Source organism: Silene latifolia, chromosome 2, assembly GCF_048544455.1.
Source record: "Silene latifolia isolate original U9 population chromosome 2, ASM4854445v1, whole genome shotgun sequence".
Taxonomy (NCBI): domain Eukaryota; kingdom Viridiplantae; phylum Streptophyta; class Magnoliopsida; order Caryophyllales; family Caryophyllaceae; genus Silene; species Silene latifolia.
Window position 1 is genome coordinate 195,523,007 of NC_133527.1, and position 18,776 is coordinate 195,541,782.

At 36.9% G+C, this 18,776-nt stretch overlaps 2 protein-coding genes and 1 long non-coding RNA gene across 8 annotated transcripts; 1 reads left to right on the top strand and 2 right to left on the bottom strand.

Moving 5' to 3' along the window:
• Positions 1–1,923: 1,923 nt before the first annotated feature.
• Positions 1,924–4,576, bottom strand: LOC141644200 (uncharacterized). Of its 5 annotated transcripts, none has more exons than XR_012543949.1 (3): positions 3,816–4,576; positions 2,454–3,645; positions 1,924–2,365 (listed from the first exon to the last, which is right to left on the bottom strand). It is a non-coding gene; the product is annotated as an uncharacterized LOC141644200 (long non-coding RNA). The 5 variants fall into 5 exon arrangements; XR_012543948.1 differs by having other exon boundaries at positions 2,454–3,710; XR_012543950.1 differs by having other exon boundaries at positions 2,454–3,111; positions 3,532–4,576.
• A 2,695-nt stretch (positions 4,577–7,271) lies between these two features.
• Positions 7,272–8,463, top strand: LOC141644202 (transcription factor TCP21-like). The gene has a single exon (XM_074453671.1). It carries the CDS (start codon positions 7,419–7,421, stop codon positions 8,154–8,156), a length of 738 nt encoding a protein of 245 aa, XP_074309772.1. The 5' UTR covers positions 7,272–7,418; the 3' UTR covers positions 8,157–8,463.
• Positions 8,464–10,103: 1,640 nt separating this feature from the next.
• LOC141644201 (uncharacterized) lies at positions 10,104–18,684 on the bottom strand. 2 transcript variants are annotated; one of them, XM_074453670.1, is made up of 11 exons: positions 18,350–18,684; positions 17,831–18,228; positions 16,195–16,272; positions 15,568–16,088; positions 13,905–14,522; positions 13,599–13,753; positions 12,877–13,088; positions 12,662–12,795; positions 12,272–12,576; positions 12,082–12,185; positions 10,104–10,509 (listed from the first exon to the last, which is right to left on the bottom strand). In XM_074453670.1, the coding sequence occupies exons 2-11, from the start codon at positions 18,219–18,221 to the stop codon at positions 10,439–10,441; spliced, it is 2,589 nt and encodes an 862-aa protein (XP_074309771.1). In that variant the 5' UTR covers positions 18,222–18,228; positions 18,350–18,684; the 3' UTR covers positions 10,104–10,438. The 2 variants fall into 2 exon arrangements, with proteins under 2 accessions (XP_074309771.1, XP_074309770.1); XM_074453669.1 differs by having other exon boundaries at positions 17,831–18,258; positions 18,350–18,652.
• Positions 18,685–18,776: the final 92 nt, after the last annotated feature.

Below are 18,776 nucleotides of genomic sequence, written 5' to 3' on the forward strand. Positions count from 1 at the left end.
CTTATGATAGCTCACCAGGCTGTAAACATGGCCCACAGATCAACACGAGTCCTTTATAGCGCATTTTGTCCTCACTCATGCGCATCCCGGAAACCTTCCCAGGAGGTCACCCATCCTAAGACTACTCCCAGTCAAGCACGCTTAACTTTGGAGTTCTTTAGCATGGATGACCATAAAAGAAAGTGCACTTTGTTGATATGAGTAGTACTTTCAATCCCTTTAAGCACTAGTCATTTAAGCCTATCAATCAACCTCTTCAATTACCGTGGGTGTTACAAGGTGGTTGAAGGATAACAATAGTAATGAAATGTCATACCTTGGGGGGGGGGGGGAGAGGAGTAAGTAATTAGATGGATCGAGGGTAAGGAAGAGAGTTTCTTTCCCTTTGTTTGTGTCAAACAAACACCAACAAAGGAAATCAATAACTTTGTTTCTATTTCCCTTTCTTATAAACCACTAACCAAACGCCCCCTAAGTATTGTTGTGGGGTGAGTTGATTAAAATAAGAATATGGTATTGTGGGGTATTGTTGTTGGGTGAGGTGATTAAAATAAGTATAAAACTTTACTGAAAAGGAAAATGAGGAGAGTTATATGAATAGATGAAAAAAGAAATGGGGAGAGTTATTATGAATAGGAGGAAGTATAAATTCAGTATATAAACGGATATATTCGTTTTAAGCAGTGAAGCCTATAAAGAAGCTAGTAGGAAGGTTGTCCCAGTTAAATATAAAATAAAAAACTTCAAAAATTCTAGTTAAGCTTTCGAACTTTTTCGAGTTTCCACCATAAAATTCTTGTTCGTCCTCGTTGAAATTTTATGCCCTTTTTAATGTTGCTTTGCTCCTCCACTAGTCTTAAGGGAGGTTCTCGATATTAATTTAGATCCTTTTTATTTTCTTGATTCCGTTTGAAGGTGGATTCAAAATATGTCCAAATAATATAGACACGTGCCCAAATAAAAGAAAAAAGTTAGACACGGTTTTATAGGTATACGGCATATTTTATGCGTGTCCAAGATGGATATGCCGATTAGAAAGAGTGTCCGTCCATGACACCTCAGCCATAATTAAGATGGGCTTGATGCCTCTAGATATGTTAGAAATTCATGTGGATTTTAAGCGATAGGCCCATCGGACCATTGGCCCATAAAGCACCGGTTGTATCCGTGTAAGACGTGATTTTAGCTTACTATACAGATCACTCCACAACCCGTGTTCAACTGATTCTTCATTCTTTACCCAAACACGACTCGTACGAGCTGGAAATATAGGCAGTAATAGATAAAACTATATTTGCGTTTAGCTAAGTAGGGGATCTCGTCCCTGCTGGATATCGAAACATTTGAAATTTATTAATCAAATTCTTGGGGACAAATGTAGCTTATATTCGGTATGACCAAGTCAAAAAAAACAGCAACAAAAGATAACCCACCCTATGATATAATCTGAATCCGGCAGTGTTACAACTAGGAATAGTCATTGTTGCTAATCCCGACGATTACCAAAAAGTTGTGGACACCCTGAAATCCGGCAGTGTCATTTATCTTAGATCACGACTTGAGAGAAGATTTTAATAGGAATATTTATAATAGTTGGGCCTCAACCAAAACCTTAAGGTAAAGAGTTTGCTGAAGCCCCTACAAAAGGAGGGAAACTGAAGGCTCGTAATTTACTGGTGGCCACCGAGAGTTTGAAGTTTGAAGTTTGAAGTTTGAAGTATGCAAACTGATTACTGAACCAGTCTAATATATAGGCTGTATCTTTCTCCAACAATTTTTTACCACATTGGTAATACAACGAACATATTACCTTTGTCGTCAACAAAAATTTGCAAAGTATCAAGGGTGTATTATGTTTATGCCATTTGTCATCGGTAGCAGCTCAAAATTGACAGTGACAGTGAATTAAAAGGAACACACACCTGATGAACCATAGTAAATTAGCTTTAAAGTCAACGAACCTAACTCAGAAATGAACCGAACGACTAAAGAGTCGAGTGGTTAGTACCTAGTACCCTGCTGTGCAAACATAAGCGAGTAGAGCTCAAAACAGTTGTTGAATAACATCAGAAACCAGAACAGCCTGTTCTTCAAAGAAAGAATTGTATAATCGCTCAAAACAGTTGTTGTTGAATAGCATCAGAAACCAGAACAGCCTGTTCTTCAAAGAAAGAAATTGTCAAGGATTTTAACTCTTACTCTCGGCAAAGGAAGCCCATGAGCCTAGCCTCTGTGTCGTATAAAGAACAACGGGCTAACCAGAGATGAAGGAAAGCACTGAGGGAGGAGGCGTAAATGAAGCAGGTGCAACATTAGTCAAGTTAAGATCTTCAGGTGTGAGGTTTGATGCCTGAAGAGTCAATACCTGAAGATTCAAAAGAGTTAGTACAGACGTACAGTTTGTCGGTTCAAATAAATAACAAGGCATTACAGTATAACGTAAATAACCAGACCTGAACAGGCAGCAGAGAAACCTTTTTTTAGTAGCAGTTAGTGTTTGTTTCGATGTTTCAGTTGTAATGCATGGCCGCCATTCTATGGAGACAGACGCATACTTGCAGCTTTACTTCCCAGCTCTAGAACAGAACAGAACTGAGAAGTTATATCGTTATGACGCCATGAGCCTTAGGCTTCTTTTAACACGGCTGTAGCTGGTTTCAGTATAAAAGAATGTTCTGGTCACCTGTAATACAGTATGTTATTTTCACTGACATCAGAATTGTATTATGTCAGTGAAAATAACATACCCGTACACAATTGAAAACACACAACAGTTGAAATATTGACTACTTATCCGCTGAGCCTATGATCTAGAAAAAAGATACAGGGACAAAGGGAGAATTGAATGCCTTAAATCATCTACTGAAAATGAATATAACAGCCACTCGCCCAAAAAAAAAGAATGAAATCACAAGTTTCAACACTACAATTAGTTTCACCACAGACACCAAATCAAACAAGCAGAAGATGTTGAGAACAGCCTGACGGAGTGACGGCTGAATTTGGCAGGCCATGATTAGTTCCAGCTTCAATACATGCAACTGGAACAGACAGCAACGGGCATCGCTTTAATTTGATGCCTCTTCGAAGATAATGGTAATTTAGAAACTGCTGCAGGAAATAGCGATTTAGCATCATGCCCATGCCACCAAGCAGAATGCTAGACCAGATAGGGGTAACCAGGGAAAGGGGGTAGTTCAAGTCTTGAACATCAAACTGAACCCTTTCTAATGGGTGCTAGATGACTATATCTTTCTCGAACAACTTTTTGCCACATTTGTAACACAAATAAACGCTTTGACGCTCTTCCAAGATAATGGTTATTGCATCTATATAAACAACAATATCTAGAATATAAGCTAAACAAACGTTCAGCAAGAAACCAGATAGTTTCAACACATAAGTTATATTCAAGTCAAGAGTACAAGACTGTGTATGCGCGTGCGCACATACACTCCCATAGTCTCGTACTCAGTCAAGCATATCATGATTTAATATAAAATACTCCATCTATCCCAATCATTTATTTACCTCTCGTAGTCTCGTAGACAAAGCAAGTCATTTGCATTTCATCAGGAAGTGTGGATTTCAACAGGCTGAATAATTTCAAGGTTCTTCCTCCACCGTCTTCCTGATATATATATTCTGGCTCCAACGACACACCACGAAAAGACAGTAAATTCAGTATTATCGGATGCATACAGGCAGAACTGGCAGAAAGTAAATGTATATCAGTTGTTTTTCAATAAGAAAAGAACATTCATTAACTGAAAATATAATGCTGATATAGTGATATGTGTAATGAGCAAACTAACTGCAAAATAAGTAAAACGAAGCCGCCACATCGTGTCATCAAGGTCAAGAGATGTGAAGTAGAGACGAACTGGACGATGCAATCATGCAAAATTCTTAGATACGCGTAATAGACTACCAACCACCTTTAGGCTTGGTTTGGATATTCGGAGATTTGGAGGGAAACAGTTTCCATTATATGGCGGGGGGAAAATGGATCCCTCCTGAGATCTCAAAACGCGTCTTATGATGATCCTCCACTCTCAAGAAAGATTCAGTGGCAGATACATCATCAAATCATCAAGTTGGCTGACTCTTATGATCTGTAGAATTTCCATTTTGGTATTTTGCACCATTTATAACAAACACTATTCTTATATTTATATTTATTTATAATAGCACCAACTTTAAAAAAGAGTTATATGCTGATTTCAGAATCTTATTTGGCAGCTGACAAACAATCCAATATATGACCCAACATATAAGGAAATATAAAAACATTAATATAAAAAACACCAAATATCTGGCTTCTATGTTATTTCGACTCTTCACTCGTGTCCGAAACACTTATCCTATTATATGATAGTAAATGTGTCATTGACAACTGTAACACACTCAAGGATATTGTTCAATCAAACTTCACACTTTTTCCATAACCCAAACTCCTACTTAACACGATAATATCCGTCTCAAACCTAACCTAAAACATGCCAGACATAGTATACAGTAAATAAAACAAAAGTAAGATGCCTACGGACTAACAAAAGACAAATACCGATAATACAACATACTAGATTTCATGCCCGTGCGTTGCACGGTATTTAAAAATATTCTATTTAAATGTGGCGCTATTTATTTTTTTCCGTAAAATTGGCCATTTTAATGTTAAGTTGTGTAAGTAACATCAAAATTAAATATTGTCATCGGTAAGATTCTCATTTATTTATCAAGTAATGATTTCTATGCAAATGAAATTAACAAACTCGGGATGAATATTTCATTAACTTGCCTTAATTATTATTGAAGAATATTTCTCCATCTAGAGTTGAGCATGACATCAAATTTATTTTAATCTTTTTATGTTTGGAATATATTCGAAGCAAATTTTGTATACACGTCTTACAATTATAAAATTGCATATTCTAAATTCACCTCAAACTATTAAATGTATATATGTATATTACTATGTTAATTTATTGTGTAGTTTATAAGAAGTCATATCAACAAATTTGGTGTTGAGGCTATATGAACAAAGTTGTCAAACATTCCAAATGGAGGATTATGGAGAAAATTGAAATCACACCTTCATGTATCTTATAGGCTTTATCTTATAGGCTTTATCTCGTATATTTACTAAAATTTCAAGGGAAATTAGATATTGAGGCAAACTTTTTCACACGGGATAATAATTATAATAATAAATAAGTAAACTAAAATGTCTTTGATTAGCAATTCGTTCTTGATTTAAACTCTAAACCAAAAATAAACAAATGAGACGGAGGGAGTATTATATTAAGCTAGAGATAATTATCATATTTTATATTATTAAGTTGGTTAGAACTATAACACTAACTACAACATTAGTATATATATACAAATCTAACTCCGTTCCAACCTTTCATACATTATGCCAGCATATTTTTGGTGGTGCTCTTTTCTTATTGGTCATCTATTTTTGAACTGATTTTTTTTATGTAGTTGATTAATTTGAGTTTTTAATTGAATTGTTTTCTTCTTATTATTTTGTTTCATACTGCATTGTTTTTTTAAACAAAAAGTCCATTTCATACGTACATAAAATCAAAGACTCAACGTCTACTTTTCGGTTAATAGGGATTCGATATTTGTAGGTTTCAAATAGATATGAATGATGGATGAGAGTAATGAGTAACGCATAAACATAATGCTACCTCTCATATCTTCCATGCGTGTTCGACTCATACTCAGCTACTTGTAAAATTATACCTCTATGAATCCAATCCGAGTATTACTTAATTATCTTTATTACATTTTACTTCCTACTCGAATTCATCTATCTATCAAAAAAGGAAAAATTAAAGAGATTAACAAATACCGTCGAAGAAAAGATATATCGCTACGCGAATCAACTTATCTAAGATGATAAAAAACAAGTACGTAATGTTTTTCCATGAAATAACTCAATAAAACAATAATCCATAATTAAGTTGCCTTCAACTAAAACGCATAGTTTAGTAGCTTCTCTCCAAAATAACATTATAAGATTACAGTAAAGCCGTCTCTTCATAGAATGATGTTAGACATGAAAAATAACTTAAATTTTCTTCATTAATAAATAAACTTGTGAATATAAAGTACAATCGTCCCATGAAGAAGAAAAAATAAAGTAGATTCTTTAGATGACAGTCAAGTTACATCGTCAAATAAACTACGAAGTCTCAAATTACTATCGGGAGTATTGGAGAATGGAGATCTATTATCATTTTTTCTTAATCCTTCTTAAAATAATAAAGAGGAACAATAAAAATAGGGTATCGTCTATCAATTCCAATTATGGTTTCATTTCATGGTTTACTATTTTGATATAGTTTTGAGTTTTTTCACTTTATATCAAGAGAAGGCATAGGGTTTAATACGTGTTGCCGTGTTGGCCATGTTATTTCCATGACGAAGGGCCTTCTTGAGTGAGATTTGTTTTGACATCATTCTCTTCCTCTTGTAATGATGATATCAAGAATAACTATTCAATTTGCTTTCTTGTTCGTCCAGAAGCCTTTTTGCTGCTAGTTTCATCACAAAAGACGAAATTCTCCTGAAATAAAACATACAAAAATAAATATCAGTTCCAATATAATTGTATGTTGAATACATCGTAAAAAAATGCATGATTTAGAAGACTAAATAGAGAAGAAAAAAAAAAGGAATGATCTAGACGGCTAAATAAAATTGCCTTTTGTAAGTATTTATAATGCCAAGTTAGATTTAAGGGACAATTTGAACTCTATCTATAAAGAAGCATACTACGAATACAATTGCGATTAAATAATTAGAGTAGATTTGATAAGATAATTATTTAAAATAAAAATTATAAAAAAGAAGAAGAGTGTTTTAGTAAACTTGGAGTCTCTAGAATTGCCTGAAAAAAGCCTCTTTTATATATATAGATTGATTGATTGATTGATTCATTTAAATTTAAAACAAGTCAGATATGATAGACAAAACAAATGAAAGAAGACAAAATATTTGTTTTATGGAATACAAGTATATCCCAAGTGAGAGCGTATTTGAACCGTTTTCATTGTAAGACGGATAATAATATTAATTGCTACAGAGTAGTAGGTAAGTGGGGGCCAGATAGTGTATACCCCACACACCATGTGCTCTCCTTCCTGTCTCTACCACAACCTCTTGACTCTTTCTTCTCTCTTCTCTCTCTCAATCATTACTCTCTCTTCTTCCCCTTCTCAACTCAACTCTACTCAACCCTTCTTCTTCACTCTCCTAATTTCCTTATAAAAAATACTTAAAAAAAATTGGGTCCCTTATCCTTTCAATTTTCCCCAAATTAATTAAATTAAATTAGTATTATTATTATTTGACCTACTTTTAATTTAATTCCACAACAAAAGAAAATCAAAAACCCGAATATGTCGGCGACAGACGGAACACCAAACAATAACACCACCACCGCAACAACAACAACCACATCGCTAACGGTAAAAAAACCGCCAGCAAAAGACCGTCACAGTAAAGTAGACGGTCGAGGGAGAAGGATTCGTATGCCAATCATTTGCGCAGCACGTGTGTTTCAATTAACACGTGAGTTAGGGCATAAATCAGATGGACAAACAATTGAATGGCTTCTCCGTCAAGCGGAACCATCAATTATAGCTGCGACAGGAACAGGAACCACACCCGCTTCGTTCTCGACTTCCGCGCCGCACTTGAATCATACTCATTTTAGAAGCGCAGGAACAGTAGGTTCGGCAGTGAGTTCAGACCCGAAACCGACACCGTTTTTACTTGGGAAACGGTTACGGACTACTGCTGAGGAGGAAGAGGATGTTGTTACTACTGCTTCTATTGGGCCGACAGCTGGATATTGGGCTATTCCGGCCCGGCCCGATTTTTGGAGTTTTGCGCCGCCGGATATGGTTATGGGTTCTGCTGGTGCTAGGTTGTTTGGGAATGGGATTGGGTTAGGAGGTGACGGTTCTGGTTCGGGTGCGGGTTCGGGTTCGGGTTTGGGTATGGCTAGGGTTGGGAATTATATGCCGATTGCTCAAGGACATCATCTTAATTTACTGGCTTCGCTTTCGGGTTCGGGTCCTCCGCCTTCCGCTTCGGCTGCTGGTGGTGGTGGTGCGGATGAAAATCCTCGTTGATTGTTTATGAATTATTAATATGGATTTATTTATTATGTAGTGTTTGTGAATTTGTTGGTTGTTTGTGTTTTGTTTGTTTGGTTGTTGTTTTTGTTGTGGTGAATTAGTTGTTGGTTAATTGGGTTGGTTGATTGTTTTTGTGTGTGTGAGAATTTGGAAAAATTGACGGGAATAATCCCGAGTTTTAGACGTCTTCCATTATTAATCTCAAGTTTGATTATGTCCGAAAGGCCAAAATAATGTCATTGTAATGCAGTAATGCTATCCTAAGTTTGGTTATGCCTGAAATAATCCCAAGTTTATATCATTTATTCCCTTTTCGAAACACATGTATGTCTACCAAAGTTATGATTTTGTTTCGTTTAATCAATTGATGCATAACCACCACTCTTATCGGTCGGTTTCGGGGTGGTGACGGTTTTAATTAGAATTTTGACTCGGGCTAAACAAAGATCCAAAAATCGTAATAAGTGAAAAAAATTGATTGGAACCGATATATGTCGCAAACCTGGGATTATTTCTATCAATTTTTCCTTTAATTTTTCAATTTGTGGGTTTTAGGGTTAGGGTTTAGATGATGAAGATTGAAGATGTTCTTGTCAAGGGTAACTCGGTTGGAGTGGTTGGCTGGTTGCCTATCAGTTTGTATACAACTGTGTTTTGGACTATCTGCCTCACAGCTTTGAAAAAGCTGGAAATTTCGATTGTAATTAATTAATTTCAAGAACGAGGGAAAAACAGAACAGTGAGATTCTTTTTAAATCCAAGATCACTGGAGAGGAGGTAAACCGCAACCGCAACCGCAACTGCGCTGCATAATCGAAAAATGTAAAGTGACCGCCAATGCAAAACAAATCTGATTACGAACAATCAATATAAATACCCGTATATGATTTCAAAGTGTAACAATATATTTACTCGCATCATCCAAAAAAATTTACTCTTGTCATCTATGAGTATGTATGTTGGCAACTTTATAAAAGGTTTATTCTTGTATAGCTTTTTTAAGGCCTCATTTTAAAGTTGTTATTACTCCAAAAGAATAGTACAAAGGCGTCAGTTAAAATTGGATAAATTGTTTCTAGTAAAAAGTAGACTGGTGATGATGGTGGTGGATAGAAGAGGATAAACACATTTAATAATTATACCCAATAAATGTTTTTAGTTTCCAATTTGTCCGTCATCCTCACTTCACCATCTATTCTTTTCGGAGATAACTCAAATGTGACCGAGCAGGCGAGCACTAAAACTAGTATTAAGTCTTAGGAACGGGCATGAAAAGTTCAGAGCCCCCCGTAATTTGGATACCTTCAAAGAAGCTGTCTCCCGCCAACCCTCCAAATAAAACAATGGAATGACGTAACAATATATATGGAAACGGGCGTCCTAAACATGAAAAATGTCCTTGAAATTTAGTTGTTTGCCTTCTTTAGGCTAAACTCCGTCATTATACTATGATGATCAATGATCAATAATTCAATGTGCAAGGACTTGCTGTCTGAAGGGTAGGTAGTTCTCCGACTTCTCCACCTGTAGACATCTCCCATCAGGCTGGAAGGTTAAAGCCATGCCTTAGTTATTGCAGGTTTGCGTTCCACAGATACAACGAGACAGGACTGGGCAGCCTGACTGACCATTAAAGGTCACAGTGATGTCAAGGTACAAAGTTTGGGGCACATGTAACAAATATTTGCACAAGGGTAACAGTAACATCCAAATTCGACTCAAACGTGGTAATAATGATGGTATTAAATCTTGGTTTCAGATTTCATCCTGGAAACCATCATCTCATGACCAGGTTACTGCACTAAAGTCGAGATGCGGTGCTGAAGACGGTATTTAATGCCATAGTCTCAAACAGTAAGACCGGATCATCGACAAATAATTGCAAGAGGCTGATGATCAAATTTGAAATGCAAATAAATCCAATAGAAGAAAGACCAGATATTCATACTTCAGAACAATCGTCGTATTTCAAATTGCACATCTACAAAATACAGCGGCAAAACTTAACATTACCCCTGTCAAAAGTGTCAATTGTGTATCCAGTTCTCAAGGTATTTTAACAGGTTGAATTGCCAATAACAGCATCTCAGAAATACGATTGCGTCACAAAATTGTCTAAACTATGTGGGTAGAAAGATGAGCACTTGTGATCCATATCCAATTTACTTAATGATTATACAGCCAGCATTGTGTACCTCAAAGGACATACCTGCTTTGCTTCTGGTTTTCTAATAAAGGACAGCATAGAAATACACGATAATTACACAATTCAATTCCTAGATGATCCCCGTGGCAATGCTTGAAGTTGCATTGATCTTCAATGCACGTTCAGGAACATATGTTACACCTGTAACAAGGGGAAACCATCATCATTACTGTTTCTTCACAATGTCGACGTATTAGGTTTTTATACAAAACACAAGGGAGTAGATGTGAGGTGTATGTAATGATAGGTTATAATGTTGTGATGAGGAGTCCATCAGGTACATCAATGCAACTAAGGAAAACAGTGAGAACAAAACAGCCTTATTTAACACAATAAACTTGCCTACTGGCAAATAATGCTACCCTAGCAAAAGTCCAAAGTATAGTAATGAAAATCTAACAAATAATCTATAAACCCGGAGAAATACGGGTAAGAACTCCACAACAATGTATAGCAATGTCAAGAAAAAAAAATAAAAAAATAAAAAATAAAATATTTCATTTACTGTTTATTTTGCAATCACCTGTCCCCTCCCAATGCAGGAGAACAAAAGCCGCCAACAAGATACTACATGTCAGCTGCTTCACAGCATGTAAAAGCTTATAGCCTTACATATGGGCAATTCTAAATCCTATTCCAAATGCAGTGAAAAACAGGGTCAGACGTGGGGAAACAAGTTTTTGGCTGAAAGAAATTCTAGAGAATTCAAATCGAGGATCAAAAGAGGAAAACTCATGTAAGATCACCCTGACGAAGGAGATGTGAAGTAGAGACGGAATTCAGTTTAAATGTTATAAGGAACACTCACAGGCATATCCAAGAGATCACAATTCACAACACATCACCCTCAAACTAGTGCCCGTAGAGTACTGACAATATAGACTAAAAAGGCACATCCCTTTAGGCCCACCCCACCAATTGATCCCTGGATTCATTACAAATTTGAAGCTTTACAGATCATCTTATACTAAGGTGGTAAAGCCTACAAAGACCACCCAAGCAAATGATCCTTACATTAAAGTGAACAGATTCGTGTTAACTGTATAGTACATGAGATGAAACACGAGATTTCAGCTACATCATACAAGGATGATGGTTTTCAAATAATATGTTACACTACGATTTAAGAAACTGTTGGACCTTACAAAACTAACCATTTTAACTTAACCTCACAAACATGACCCATAATGAATCGGCCTGTCTTATGAAGATTTTCTAGTTACCGAACAGCTGACAGCTGAGTCTAAATAAAAACCTCACAATCTCCTCGCGCCCTAAATAAAATATAAATCTTCTTGGAGTATAAGAGTATTTATAAGCTACGGACTATCAACACCATCTGTAATTGATTGCTAATATTAAACTACGGAGTATAAGGGAAGCAACTTAGTTCACGACTTGTAAAAAGAACATGAATAGCAAATAGCATCATGACAGGTACGAAAAATATGATTCAGAATGGTTATCAAAGCGTAAATGTGAACGGCTAAGGGGGAATAGATCAGACTGTACCCATCTAAATTTAGAAACTGATACAGGAAATAGCAATTTAGTATCATGCCCCCGCCGCCAAGCAGGATGCCAGACGATAGAGGGGCAACCAGGGAAAGGGGGTAGTTCAAATTTCAAACATCAAACTGAACCCTTCTAATATAAACTAAAGCTTCCTCGAACAACTTCTTGCCACATTGGCGACACGAATAAACAGATTACCTTTCTCCTTAACATAAATCTGCAAAGTATCAAGGGTGATTATGCCATCTGTCATTGGTAGCAGCTCAAGTTTGACAGTGGCAGTGGATTGAGAAGGAACACACCTGATGAACCACAGTAAATTAGCTTCAAAGTCAACAAACCCAACTGAAATATGAACTGAAGGACTAAACAGCCGAGTAGTTAGTACCCTAATGGAACCCTGCTGTGCAACCATAAGTGACTAGAGCTCAAGACAGTTGTAGGAATAGCATCAGCAACCGGAGCAGCCTGTTCTTCCAAAGAAAGAGATTGTGTCCCATTTCGACTCTTACTCTCGGCAAGGGAAGCCAATGAGCTTAGCCTCTGTGTCGTAGAAAGAATAAATGGGCTAGCTGGCGATGAAGGCCCAGAACTTAGTGACAGCACTGCAGGAGGGGGCGTAAATGAAGCTGGAGCAAGAATAGTCAAGTTAAGATCTTCAGATGTGAGGTTTGATGCCTGAAGAGTCAATACCTGAAGATTCAAAAAAGTTAATATAGTTTGTCTCTTCAAGAAAATAAGTAGACACTACAGTTTATTGTAAACAAGTAGATCAGACCTGAACAGGCAGCTGAGAAACTTTTTTAGAAGCATTTAGAGTTTGTTTGGATGTTTCAGTTGCAACTGATAACATGAACTCCTTTGAAATGCGTGGCCGCCATTCTACGGGCTTCTTGAAAAATAGTCTTGATTCTACATATAATATACATGTTACCAACAAAAACTTCAATATAAAGTTCAAACCTCAGACAAGTTAATAATACCGAAGATTACCAGAGTAGTTGCAACGACATGATACTAGAACAGCATACTTATCAGATGCAGATCCACCAATAGTAGCATCAACAGTTGTTGGAGGCAGACGCATACTTGCAGCTTTACTTCCAGCTCTAGAACGGAACTGAGAAGTTATATCGCCATGAACCTTAGGCTTCTTTAACACTGTTGTAGCTGGTTTCAGTATAAAAGAATGTTCTTCTCCTCTCCTGTAATAAGATGGTTTCACAGACATCAAAATTGTAAAATGTGTTGCTGGCATATCCGTACACAATTGGGAGACAAAACCGTTAAAATATTGACTACTTATTCGCCGAGCCTAAGATCAGAAACACCCCTTAATTATTCTATTTACAGGTCTTACGTCAAAACAAGTTAATGCAGGAGGGTTCAAGATTGAAGACTTGGCTCTGATTAAAGTGCTGCAATTGCACATCAGAGCCTGCTCCAACAACTGGAAAGAAAATAATCCCAAGGTCCGGAAGATGCGCTTAAACTCAGCCCTGCTACGAGAGAGCAGCAAGCCGGTGCATTTTTACCAGTATAAACCAACAAAAGATACAGGGAGAAATAGAGAATTAAATGTCCTAAATCTTCTACTGAAAATGAATATAACAGCTATTGCACACTCTCTTCTCTCCAGCCACTCACCCAAGAAAAAAAGAGCAGCAAAAGAACAAAATCACAAGTGTCAACAAGCATAAGATGTTGAGAACAACCTCAAGGCCAAATTTGGCAGGCTGTGATCAGTTCCAGCTTCAATACATGCAACTGGAACAGACAATGATGGGCATCCCTTTGATGCCTCTTCCAAGATAATGGTTATTGCATCTATATAAACAACAATATCTGGAATATGAGCTGGCGACACATTCTGCAAGAAACCAGGTAGTTACAACATATCAAATCATAATTTAAGTAAAGAGTACAAGACTGTATGCATGAAAACACGCACACTCAAAGTCTCATAGACAGGCATAGCATGACGTAATATAAAAGAGTTGAAAAGACAAAAGAACACTAACCTTGAGCTGAACACAAAGCAAATCATTTGTATTGCAGTCGGCAACGAAAGTGTGGATTTCAACAGGCTGAATAATTTCAAGCTTCTTTCTCCACCTTCTTCCTGGTATATATATCCCTTCCAATCCACAACAAACAGAGAATCTTTCTGGCTCCAATGGCACACCACGAAAAGACAGTAAACCTTGACTGCCACTTCTTGGACTCTTCGCAGACTTTTGTGACATAAAACGATCCCAATCTTCAAAGTCAAAATTAGGTTTTGATGAAGCAGCAGCAGACAGAGATGGAGATGCAGTGGGTGTAACATTTTGTGGCAGTGAAGACATAGAATAACTTCTGAAGTGGTTAAGAGAAAAGAGTGGGGAACCACTTGAAGCTGAAAAACTTGTTTTATGGGATGAGTTCATTAAAGCAGGCGATAAGTTTCGATTAACTTGATGGTGAGAGTTATCCACAGGAAGCAACCATTTTAACAGTTCAACAGCTGGACGGAGCTCTTCTTTGATGGGTACATCGCTATTTAAACCACTAATTTGGTCGTGATGCTTCTCAAATTGAAGAATCTCGAGTATAGGATCTTTTAAAAAATCAACACCAATATTCACTTGTAAAAGAACCTGCATCCTTCCAAACAACAAAAGACATAAGAGAACATTAATGAGACAGCAACAAAACACGACGACCCCATTTTAGATTCAAAGTAACACTGTCAAATTTAGCAGTTCACAAAACCTAAACCTTTGACCTCAGTAAAATAAATAAATAAATAAATAAATAAATAAAAAAGAAGAAGAAGAATGAAGAAGCAATGAAGCATCCATTGGTCTTCATCCATGTCAAGAAACAAAGGTAGGGTATATAGTTAAATAATTACTTATCGTCAGCGCAAACTGGCAGCAAGTCAATGTATTATCAGTTGTTTTTCAATAAGAGATGAATAGTCATTAACCGAAAATATAATGCTGATAAGTGTAGTGAGCAAACTAAATGCAAATAAGTAAAAAGAAGCCACATCACGTCATTAGGTTGAGAGATATGAAGTAGAGACGGACTGGATGATGCAATCATTCAAAAATATAAGCAAGAATATAAGATACTAATAGTAGACAGAGAGACACTTTCTGTTGTATCGGTTGCAAAATGGAGGTGGAGGGATTTGGGGGGGAGGGAAATTTTATCCCTGCATTTCTCTTCTACAAGGCAAAGTGTTTCTCTTCCAACAAAGGAAAGATTTGGCAGGAAAACTCCGTCCCTCCATTCCCCCTTCCCTTCCCATCCTTTCCCTTCCCTCTTCCCCCACCCCTCCCTTTCCCTCCATTTTTGATATCCAAACAAGGCCATGGCTTTGTTTGGATAGGAGAATTTCAAGGGCAAGGGAGGGGAGGGATTTGGAGGGCGACAATTTCCTTTGTTTGGAATTTAGGGGGAAGGTAAAATGGATCGCTCCGTTTCCCTCCTCCAAGGCAAATTATTTATTGTCCAACAAAGGAAAGATTTGGAGAGAAAATTCCCTCACTTCCCTTCCCTCTTCTGTCCCCTCTCTTTCCCTCCCTTTTTTGTATCCAGATTCCAAACAAAGGGTTAACGTTACAACCTCCAAGGGATTTGGCATGTGAAAAAGGTACGACAAATGCAGATGCGGTGAGATTCTTTGAAACATACCACTATGTCACCATTATTGAGAGAGCAACACTTAACAGAATTTCTGGCTACACCGCCAGAAACTTGAGGATTAAAGCTGCCATTATCAATTATGGCACTGTTGGATGACCCTGATCCCGAAACCTCATCATCCTCCAGAATATCATTGTGCAGGTTTTCTGTTGAACCTTTTTTTGACCAAAGCTGCTCACCAGACTCCGCAATTCGAGCAAAAAAATGGGAGTCCTTAAATCTCTGTAGCAATGATTGTGTTTGCCTCTTATGATCCTCCATTCTCAAGAAAGATTCACTAGCAGATACATCGTCAGAAGGTGTACTCATACTTTTTGCATCAGCATGGCCACCAAAATCAAGTTGTTGAGATCCAGAGCTTGACTCTTGATCTGAAGAATTTCCATGTTGGTCCTTTGCACCATTTGCGACACTATTCTTATTTATTATAGCAGCAACTTTGAAAGGAGTTATGATTTCAGAGTCTTGTTTAGAAGCTGACAAACAAGCCAATATATGAACTTGCTCACCTACAATAATCAAGTATAAAAAAGACACACTAAGCTCATAAATAAACAATGACCAACATGGCGGGAAACATAAAAGCAAAGAAAAGTAGCATTAATGACAATTTACCAGGAAAAACAAAAGAGCGATCCAAAGAGCGGAGCCCATGCATATCTGAAGCACAGTCCCAGTCATCAGGAAGTTTCTCTGTAAAAACATCTCAGAATTAGAATAGCAGATAAGTAAATATATTCTAGGAAGAAATCAAATCAGACATCAAGAAAGGCAGTAATTCGCGGTAAAGAATAGCTTTAGAGATACTCAAAGGTTGACATCACATGATACAACGACATTGACAAACAATCCCTGCCTTACACCAACACCGCAAAGCAGCAACTATCCACTACCCTATGCCAACCATCCACTCCAGAGCAAGTAAAACCTTATGTATTGCAAACTACATCCAGAAACAATCTATGACAAATGACCATATTGGCAACCGTCTATTCCGCACAACAGAAAGCACCAATAACATCATATATCTAACTTCTATGATATTTTGGCTCTTCACTTGTGGACGATACTGTGCTCGATACTAGAATCAAGGACATGGCTATGAATTCTGTACATGACCCTTAGCGGTCAAACGCTCACCATAATATAACTGGAAAAGGAGCCTCACATGACAAAATCTGAAGAAAATATGTGTATAAAACAATTACTACGATTTTTATCAATGTCAATGCTTTATATCTCTAGCTACAAAAATCTTATATCTCCAATGTCTTTGTATTTACAATAGAAATTCAAATTTTGACAGAATTTTAATTAAATTTTGCTATAAATTTTTGTCCGCGTGCGTACCTTTGTACTCAATTATGGACACGGGCCTAGTATCTTGAAATTTAAGTCATGACGAGTCTGACAAACACTACGACGCATACTGGCATCAGACGTCCATACCTACAGGAGTATGAGCAACATATACTAGTTTTCAATCTTTATCTTCCTATTTGCGTTGTCTACGTTGGTCTATGTGCACATACCATTAGGAAAGAGGCAAGAATAACATAACTTGGTTTAGGATATTCAAACTCACTAAAAAAACTCCTCTGCCCATGTTTCCATTTTGGTTTGCTCCAAACTGAAAAACGACGATTAACTAAATTTGGCAAGTTACCCCTTCGTAGCCTCAATTAAAAAAAAAAAAAAAAAAAAAAAAAAAAAAAAAAGCTCCTCTACCCATGTTTCCATTTTGGTTTGCTCCAAATTGAATGATGACAACTTACTAAGTTTGGCAAGTTAGCCACTTCTTATTAGCCTCAATTAAAAGGAACATAACTACATGAGCAAAACTAGTCAAATGGGACGACAAAATAAGTTTTAAACCTTATCATTTTAATTCCTTCCCTCTTTACCTTATTTTTAAATGATCTATAATTTGATGGGGGCAAAAAGGGAAGAAGCCGGAAACACAAAACTCCATCCCACAAAATCATTCGAAACTCACAAATGATCATTTCGTCATTATACTCCCTTTGTACCGTTCATTTGTTTACCTTTTTAATTTATTCGAGGGGCATTTTAATCAAAGGTAATACAAATGATTGGGGCGGAGGGACATGTGGTCTAGGAAGATCCAAATGCAGATGTTCACAAACTAAATATCAAACAGCATTACATGAATACAATTAGCTCAAACTCAAAACAGTCAACATACAACGGAAACGGAAACGAAAACAACCAAAAAAAGAAGGAAACATACTAAAAGGGATAGTGATCCAGCCTTCATCTTCCAAAACATCAACATGCTTATCAACAAGCGGAGCAAAATTCTTATCCGAATTACTCGAATTCACCAAGCTCCCATTATCACCATACAAATCAGAATTCCCATTATCATAAACATGATTAATACTACTATCACTAGAACGATTCTGATCAACAAATGTCGACTTATCCTCCGAAATTAAACCTTCTAATGTCGTTACACCTTTCGACGGAATCTTAATAAACGGCGACGTTGGCGGAAGATGATGACCTGATGACAATGACGGCGACGATGACGATATCGATGATAATGACGATGAAGACGATGATGAAGATGATGCTGCTACTGCTGCGGCCGCTTGGCTTTGCCGCAGCAGGAAATTCATCGTCTCACTGTAATCGGAAACCCTAATTTATCAAAACCTAGCATTTAATTTGAAAATTAGATCATGATTCATCATGAATTAAGGAATTATTGCGGAAATGTTAATCAAATCGAGAAATTGGGGATTACCTTGATATGATGATCGATCGAATTGCTGGTGGAGTGATTGATGATTTGGTATGATGATCGAATCGTCGAATTGTTGGTGGAGTGTGTTAGTATGAAGACTGAAATTAGGGATTTGAATCGATTTGATCGAAGGTGAGAAAAGGGGGAAAATAATTGCAATAGAGGTGATTTGATTAGAAGTCGCGCGATCTAATTTAAACCGTTGGATTTAGATCAGTTCATGTTAGACGTTGGATTTGTATTATTCTTAATTTTGGTGGTTAAATTGTTAGTTGTGTTTTGTGTGTCAAAAATGAAGTTAGCTATCAAATTGACAACTTGATGAGTAATTAGTTGAACTCCAATTCTTGTTCAGATCGTCTTAAGTTAAGATATATTCACAATTAATTTAAATAACGTTAAAAAGAAAAGGGGGATTGTGAGAGAT

Bases quoted from the DNA above. Each gene is read 5' to 3' on its own strand.
- LOC141644202 (XM_074453671.1), top strand. From the start codon at position 7,419: ATGTCGGCGACAGACGGAACACCAAACAATAACACCACCACCGCAACA.
- LOC141644201 (XM_074453670.1), bottom strand. From the start codon at position 18,221: ATGAATTTCCTGCTGCGGCAAAGCCAAGCGGCCGCAGCAGTAGCAGCA. The intron at 13,089-13,598 runs GTTGTTCTCAAC...ATCTTATTACAG, and splicing joins CTGCCAAATTTGGCCTTGAG to GAGAGGAGAAGAACATTCTT. The intron at 12,796-12,876 runs GTAATCTTCGGT...TATTATATGTAG, and splicing joins ATGTCGTTGCAACTACTCTG to AATCAAGACTATTTTTCAAG.